Below are 8,859 nucleotides of genomic sequence, written 5' to 3'. Positions count from 1 at the left end.
AATAAATCTAATTTATAATTATTATTTTTTATTAAAATTGTTTAGAAATATAATTTATAATTTCTTTATTTTAAAATAAATAATATATATTTAATTTTAAAATATTTAAAAATATTATATTCATCAAACATACATAATAAGTTGAATTATATAATCAGATAATGCTAGATTGTTTAGATAATAAGTTTTATCTAAAAAAATCTTATGAACCAAAACTAATTAATAAGATTTATACCCGTGTGTTAAAAAGAACACTGTGTTTTTAGATTTTTTTAAAAACTTAATTAGTAAAAGTTATTAGAGAAAAATATTATTACTATTAAAAGTAATTAGGATGAAAAGAAAAAAGGAAAATAAATTAAAATAATAGCCATTTATATAGTGCCATGTGACATTGATTGTGATGAAAAGTTGCGGGCAAACCAGTTTGCATTCGCCATTATTTCATGTTTTATCTTTGTTTTTTTTAAACAGTGAGCCAAACCCAACCCCAATAAGACTGGTCTTATAGAGAAGAAATGGTAGAGAAAACCATTTGACGAGTTTAATGGTAAATTCATTAGCATCCACTCAAATCACTATACGCCGTTATGTCCTTGTGGCAATGTCTTTCCCTTACCCCGTTTTCACATTCTACAAACATTCACAAGTCATAAAATCTGCAACATTTATTAGAACACATTTACCTTCCTCACTTCGGTCTTACATTTATGTGTAAACAACCAAATCACCGGCTTCTAAATTTATTAGCTTATTTTATTTGGGTTTCAGACGGAAAGCTTTGAAAGATTAACAAACAACAAACCTGCACTTTTCTTTCAATGCAACGTTCAGGAAAACAGTTTGCGAATATGAGAACAAAAACAGAAACACGATCATCTTAAAACACAGTCGACAAAAACCAAGTCTAAACACAAACAAAGACCCGGGAGGTGTTTTCAATCCCGAACAAAAAACGCTCTGTGTACAATACCAAACAAAAGACTACTAGAAAGAAAAGAAATATGTTTGGGTTTATAAAAAAAGAATAGACAACTACAAAACAAGGCCAGCCAAACCACCAAAAAGGATCAAGGATGATTTATTGTACACAGCTTTAATATTCCCACTTCTTCAGTTCCATACCATCCGGAGGGGTTCCTTCAACTTGCTTTGATCCTACCTCTTTCCAGTTTGTTGACAGCACCGTTCCATTCGACTCAACCTGGGCCCCAACAGTTTCAACAAAATTGTTCGTTTCAAACAAATCTAACTTAACAAACCAATACATGAAGGGCAAATGCTTTATCATATAAGTCCCTTGACAATTTTTTACACATTATATCCCTACGCATTTATAAATTTGAACAAAATAGTGATTCTTTATAAATAGAGTAACAAGCAAGTCGAGCCCGAGCTTGACTAGACTCAAGCTCTTTTTCTAAAGCTCGAGTTTGGCTTGTGAGTCGTTTTTTCAAGCTCAAGCTCGGCTCAAGCTCAGCTCGCTTACTATTTATTAATTAATTTATATAGGATTTTAATCACTTTTATACATTTTTCATTCATACATATATATTATTTAGTTATGTATCATAATTTTATATATGATAAATAATATTAGATACATTTAAATTTAATACATTAAATAAAAATTAAACAATTAATCTAAGCAGATAATGCGGAAAAATATCAGATATCAGTCAAGAACCGATATCTGAGATATCGGTTATCGCAATGAGATATCGATGGGATATCGGTAATTTTAATATCATGTAGAATTCATATATATAGCAATTTAACACTAATAATTCAGTATAGTCTCATACCATTAGCAAATTAACCTTTTGCAAATTACAAAACCCTAACAATCGTAGCAAGTAAGAATTGATTCAGACTTAAAACAATAACATTGAACACTAAAAGTTGATAATTAAGACTTAAAACACTGATATCGGGAATATCGGTGATATATCGGTCAAATATTAGTCCAATATCAGTCAAATATCAGTCAAATATCGGTCAATATCATTGATATTATCGGTACCAATATTCTGAACCGATATTCTGACTTATATATCGCCAAGGGACCGATAACCGATATATCACTGATAACGGCGATATCGACTGCATAGCAACTAATAGATGTCTTTTTAAGAGATATTTATGTTTTCAAATTTACCATGTCATTAATGATAAAAAAAAATATGTTGGCTGTGTATGTGCAAAATAATCCCTTTTACGGAAAAAAAAAGTGTGTTTGATTTTTATGTTGCAATGAAGAAAATCATAAGGGACTTTCATGAAAACACAGAAAGTATATTGGTTTTTTATGTCCATAGACTAATGACCAAAAAGGACATTTTAAAGAGTATAAAAGAAACTAAATGAACCTACAAAAGATTTGCTCATGGCCCGTCTAGTATCCTCGTCAGCATCTGAATATATCTCACGGAAGAACTTATTCAAAGCCGCATCACCATCGAGCTTTTCATCTTTTTCCTGAAAACGCAATCAATCATTTAGCCGTTACTGTCACTAACATTAAATGATAGCATTAAATGATTCAAAAGAACTATACCTCCTTTTTCACTTGGGCCTCAAGTTTATCCCAGTCTTTTGTTGGTTTTGAGGAAGGGTATGTTGGTCTTTTATTCCCTATGGATTTGAGAAGCATGTAACGTTAGCATCTTTTAATGACCACTAATATGATCAGCAAGAAACACTCGATTAATCACCCCCTTCCCTCAAAATAAATGCAAGATTTTTCTTATCAATTTGATAACGTTGGTTTTCAAAAATGTAGTTGTGAAAAATTAAATAATAAAACCAAATACGTTAATTGGTTGAAAGTTTCCCAAAAGTGGCCATATCCTCCAAATAGACTGATCTCTACTAGGCTTGCAAATGAACCAAATGAACACAGACGAGGCATGTTGTTCATTTAACTATAAACAAACAATCCAACACGATTAATTAAATGAACGAAATTTCTTCTCCATGTTTGTTCGTTAAGAAAATGAGCATGTTCATCTTCATTTATGCTCTTTTGTTAAAATATAAGGGAACTGTTCACTTACGTAAACGAGCAAGCATAATTAAGCATAGAAGAATGAACGTAACCAGCAAACACAAATTATAAGTAACGTGAACATCAATACGTTGGGGCTAAAAATTCAATAAAAGTAGATTAAATTAGGAGGTGATAATTTAATTTCATAAAAACTAAAGTAAACTATAATGTGCCTAAACATCATAACGAATCTATTAAAAAATGTATACGCACGGAACTTAAACAAAAAATTATAAACGAGTATAAACAAACAAGCATAAACAATTAAAACTGAACGAATGTTCATGGGGATGACGGAATAAACAACTCATGTGTGTTCATGTTCGTTCGTTAACTAAATAAACAAAATAGAACTTTTACATGTTCGTTTGTTTATTAAATATAGAACATAAACGAACTTCCTGCCAAACAGTTCACTAAACGTTTGATTCATTTACAGGCCTAATTGATTAATAATATCAGATCATTATTCATAAAGCATTGTTTATAAGAAATATATAGAAAAAATTAACTAAAAGTGTTGGTAGGTAAGCATAACTGAACCAACCGTACCACAAGCTTCCTACTGTGTCAAAGCATAAATGACTTACCTGATGAGACAGTGCTGCTTCGTGCAACCAGCACGTTATTATTAAATTCAAGAGATGTCCAATGTATTGGCTCCACCTTTGCAAGACGAATTTCTATCTTAGTTGAGAGAATAACATATTTGCAGTTTGCAGGGACTATCTGTTAATCAAAAGCCAATATGTTAATTGATGATAGCATTCTTTTTATGTTGAGAATGACATTTATAATCAGATTATGGCTAACTTGGTTCCTTTGACCTCATTAAATGTTCCCTTTGGGTCCCTCCATTCAACACATTAATGATAATGATGATTATTACTATATAGACGGTGTTTTAATTATTTCTGTTAAAAGCAACATGCTAAAATGCATTACCTTTCCAAACAAGCGAGGTTGAAAAACACATGCCTCTTCTCCAGGCACTTTAATTGTTACACTTAGCTGAAAAAGAACAATATTTAAATGGTCATAAGATTACTGCATTAAAAAAATTAATACTGAACAAAAGAAATGAAATGCCAACATACAATTTGTTCACCAAAGTTAACTGTAACACTTTCAGCTGGTATGCCCTTTGCAAAAATGGTCACAACTACCTCCTCTGGTTTTTGATAGAACTCATGCCTGTAGATTCATTAAGTAAAATTCACACATATATAAATATATGAACTCATGTGTGTCACGAAAACAGGTTGAATTATCGGTTTGTAGAGTAATGTTATATTTTGTAGAGTAATGTTATATTCTCAGTTATGATGTTGAAATAATACTTATTCTCTTTGGAAAATCATTCTCAGCTATGATGTAGAAGTAATACTTATTCTCTTTGGAAAATCATATTATAAAAATTATGCATACATCCACTGCAGATTAACTTTGTATTTAGAGAGAGGGAGGGGTTTTTTTTTTTTTTTGTGGGGGGGGGGTCGAACAGCTCATACCTATAGTATGTAAACTTTATATTTAGTTTATAAACTACAGCCCAGTTTTGGAAAGTTAAACATGGGGCACGGTTCATTACGTATGAAGCCCACAAAGAACCATAACCATAAATATAGTAAATACAAACGTAATGTTAATTTTTATGCCAAAAAAAAACAACTAAAACCCTAGTTCTTAAAGAAGCCAAAATTCAAGCCTATGTTCTTTCTTTCCAAAATATAACTTAAATGTTTGTTATTACATTGTTTTTATATTAAACATATAATTTGTTTGTTTAACTTTCTTTACCCAACATATTTGGCCGACCCATACCACGCCACCACCACGTAAAATTTCTGTATCCGACACTGCATACAACGGAAAATATGAAACTAGTAACAATTATTTCCAAAAAGTGTATACCTGTATTTTGGCTTAGCTGGTGCGATCTTAGTTACTGGTTCAGTATCTTTTGGAGCAGCATCAGTTTTAGCAACAACCTCAGCAGAGGTTGCAACCAGTGACGGCGCTGACAGCTCACCATTTTCCTCTGTTGCAAAACCAGAAAAATCATTAAAATTTATTGTTTCAAGAAACTCCATGTACATATATATGCAGGTTTTCTGTAAACCGATGACATCTAGGCATGGCAAAAACGAATTTTCAGATGATATTAGTGAGAGAGAAATGGTCGGCTTTACTTGTATTAATGATACTAAATGAGAGAAATGTAATCGACTTTTCGGTGGTTATACTTGCATTAATGATACTAAAAGATCAGTATAATTGAAAACAATTACCTGCAATGCACTTGTCACACTTATTTATCCAGTCACTGAATCTTTTGTCTTCTGGAACTAAAGAAGCACCAGCTTCAAAGGCTGCTTTAGCAGTTTGATATTCTTCAAGATGAAAACATGCAGTGCTGTTGAACCGAAACAGATAAAATGTAGTTTAAAACCTAAATTCTAAGAACAAGAAAAGATTCGCATGAATTATGTTAGCTAATTGCAAAAAAAAAACACAATAAAGAATTCATAAAAGCCCATGACACACAGGAAACTAAATCAAAAAATAACCAAAAAAAAGTAAATAAAGCACCAGAATCGATGACGCAAAATAATAGAAATATTTTGAAATCTATGCACATGAATACATGATCATTTGTGTGGCCATGTTTAGTTCATAGAGAAAGTAATGATCAGAAAACATGATAATTAAATACAGATATGCATCTAGTTTTCAAAGATTGTGTGTTTTTGTGAAAGAAAATGGTAACAGACAAACTAACAATTAATTAAAATCATTTCAAAGTTCCTTACCCTTTGCGCAGATATGCCTTTGCATTCGAGCGGTCCAACTCAATTGCTTTGTTTGCATCAGAAACCGCTTTTGCTCCAAAACATTGTAAAAAAAAGGTCAAATGTGTAATACAAATAAAGAGGTAAAAAGGTTAACTACACCAAAATGTAATGAACTTGAAACGTGGTATAACTGTTTTTAGCATTTGCTAAACTTGACACGTGTTGCAGTTACATATATGAATGAGTAAATATGGATCGTCAGCCATCTACTCTATCATGGATCAAATAATGGTTCGATAGCAGATAGATGAAGAAGACGACGACGATTGATTGACTTTGTGGGGGTGAGGAGGAGGAGGAGGAGGATATGTATTTATATACACAACTGAAAGTAAATATGCAGATATTAATTATATAAGTTTATATTGAAATCTTTTTTATATCACATGTCTCATCTTTAAAATTTCAAATTTACAGATTTATTATGTCTTCCAGAATCTTCTATCTCTGAGTGATAGGGATAAAGAACAACATATGGTGGATTATTTGTTTCTCTTCGTTTATTTGTTGTAATCTTGTTTATTTGTTGTAATCTTGTTACTTGTAAATTGTTTCCTTTTCTTTCTCGTTTATACTGCAAAAAAACTTATTATTGACCGCCGACAATATGACCTCTTTTTTAAGTTTAAATAGGATGGGTGGATGCTGATCAAGTGTAATGTGTTGGCATGGCGAGCGGAGCAAGATAGGATTCCTACTAAAATTGCTTTAAATAAACGAGGGATGGGTCTTAGCGAGGGAAGTTGTCCGTTTTGTGAATTGCATCAGGAATCCGCTAATCATATTTTCATAGGTTGTATTTTTACAGCTGAGATATGGGATAGGATTGCCGTGTGGTGCCGTTTGGATCCTATTTTTGTGTTTGAAGTTTGGGATATTTTTGTGTTAGCGAAAGGTTTAAAGAAGTCGAAACTCGACAAAAGGGTGGCTCATTGTATAGTGGTTACGGCCTTATGGAGTATGTGGAATGCAAGAAATGAGAAGATTTTTCAAGTTAAAGAGGCCAAAGCTTACGAGGTGGTGTCCAAGATTAAATCTTGTTCGTATTTTTGAATTTGAAATAGGTCTAGATTTAAATCTATAGAATGGAGCGATTGTTGTAAATATCCTTTTGGATTGATGTAACTTAGTTTTCCTTGCGGCCCTTGTTTTAAGGACTTGCAGGTCCTTTGTGTTGAATGAAGCTTATTTTTCAAAAAAAAATATTATATTGGCTTTTCAAAAACAAAATATGGTCTGATTAAATTATAGACATGGAAATAAATAACTTGGAATATGTACATAACTTCTTTTTAATCAAAATAATTAAAAAAATCATGAAAGTAACACTCTTTTTGTTATTAGAACACTTACGTTGATTTGGTTCGGAATGTTTCTAACTAGGTTAGATGATAAATTAGAAGTGAGAGATGATAGTCGTGTCCGTCACCTGAACCACGTCGCCGGTCATCTTCTCCGTCTCATCTTTTATTTGTTCAGGTTTGATTTTATCTTATAATCTTGATTGAAGTGATTTTCTTTATATTAGAATCTTAATTCTTGATTTTCTTTAAATTAATTGTAAAATACTTGATTAATTTTCCATTATTGTAGTAAAGTGATTTCCTTTATATTATAATCTTGATTCTTGATTTTCTTTAGATTAATTATAAAATACTTGATTAATTTTTCATTAGGATGGATTCAATTAATTATAAAATACTTGATTAATTTTTCATTAGGATGGATTCTTGAATTGAGTTTACAATTGGATGATAAAAAAAAAGGTATTGGAACTATAAGGATATTGTGTGCTGAATTTTGTAATCATATGTTGCTTACTGTCCTGCTTTGTGAAATTAGTATTAGATCAACCGTTAACTCGATTAAGATGTTTCTTTTTTGGGTTAAAAAGGTATTTGAGCCTGTTATATTTTGTCTTTAAACATGAGAAACAAACTGTAACTGTAAACAAGTCGAATTCACTAAACTCCATAGCTGTACCGAAAGTTTAAGTGCTGATTGGAGAGTGAAAACATAGCTGTTGTCCTGATTTTTAAAAAAATCTGGTTAGGGTGTGTTCTATATTAACGGAAAGCTTTTAAGTCTATTACATTTCATCTTTGATCATGAGTAAGTGAGCAACTAGTTTGGGCTGCAAGTGGGTCAAAACAAGCAATTTCAACAGCTACATAGGAGAAGGCTGCATAATAATAAAGTTTTCTAACAGGATAAATACTAGTAACGAAGGATGATTGAACACATTTGATCTAAAACATAAATGAGTGATTTTAATTGGTTATATTTGTTTGTTAGAATGTGTTCTATGGGTTTTAAATACTAGCACATGGGTTACGCAAGAAATTTACACTAACGGGCTAAAACGGGTTGCTTAGTAGGACATTGATCGTGTTGGATTTTCTTGATGCATATAATAGTGTGTGTTGTTGAATTACTTTTTGTTCCCTGGCTTTTGTGTTTTGTTGAAAATATGACTTGGTTTGCTTAGTTTTTTTATAAGAATTGAAATTGAAATTGAAGCCAATTGATTAGTTAATCTTTTAAATCGATTCAATTAATCATCAATTTGAAGCTTCAATCGATCAATTGTGAGTTTTAAATGATGGGTTTTAACCTTGAATGTATCAGGATTTTAAGCCTGAACGTTTAAGTTATTTTGCCTAAACGTTTAACTTTTAAACCTAAGTGTTTAAAGGTTTAACCTTTGAACGTTTTAAGGCAGGAATTTGGCTTGAACGTTTGATGCTTTTTAACCTTGAGTGTATTTCGCGTACCTAATGTACGCTAAGCGATTATTGTACGCTAACGCACCCTATATAGCAATTATTGTACGTTAACGCACCCTTATATAGGGGTGAGTTAACGTATAGGGTGCGTTAGCGTACAATAATCGCTTCACGTACATTATGTACGCGAAATACATTCAAGGTTAAAAACGCTAAGATGTTCAAGCCA

General features: G+C 31.6%; 1 protein-coding gene across 1 annotated transcript; it reads right to left on the bottom strand.

Moving 5' to 3' along the window:
• Window positions 1-980: 980 nt before the first annotated feature.
• Window positions 981-5,957, bottom strand: LOC143599308 (protein SGT1 homolog; the record flags this gene model as incomplete). Its single annotated transcript, XM_077077293.1, has 9 exons — window positions 981-1,204; window positions 2,374-2,478; window positions 2,558-2,634; window positions 3,640-3,778; window positions 3,995-4,060; window positions 4,147-4,243; window positions 4,964-5,090; window positions 5,341-5,465; window positions 5,863-5,957. Coding segments are annotated over 9 exons (939 nt in total), but the record flags the coding sequence as incomplete, so codon positions are not given.
• Between the last annotated feature and the right edge of the window lie 2,902 nt (window positions 5,958-8,859).

The sequence above is a fragment of the Bidens hawaiensis genome, unplaced genomic scaffold (assembly GCF_021521415.1).
Source record: "Bidens hawaiensis isolate Kalapana, Puna unplaced genomic scaffold, B.hawaiensis_p1.1 tig00051782_1, whole genome shotgun sequence".
Classification (NCBI taxonomy): Eukaryota; Viridiplantae; Streptophyta; class Magnoliopsida; order Asterales; family Asteraceae; genus Bidens; species Bidens hawaiensis.
This window is presented reverse-complemented; position numbering and strand designations above follow the sequence as displayed.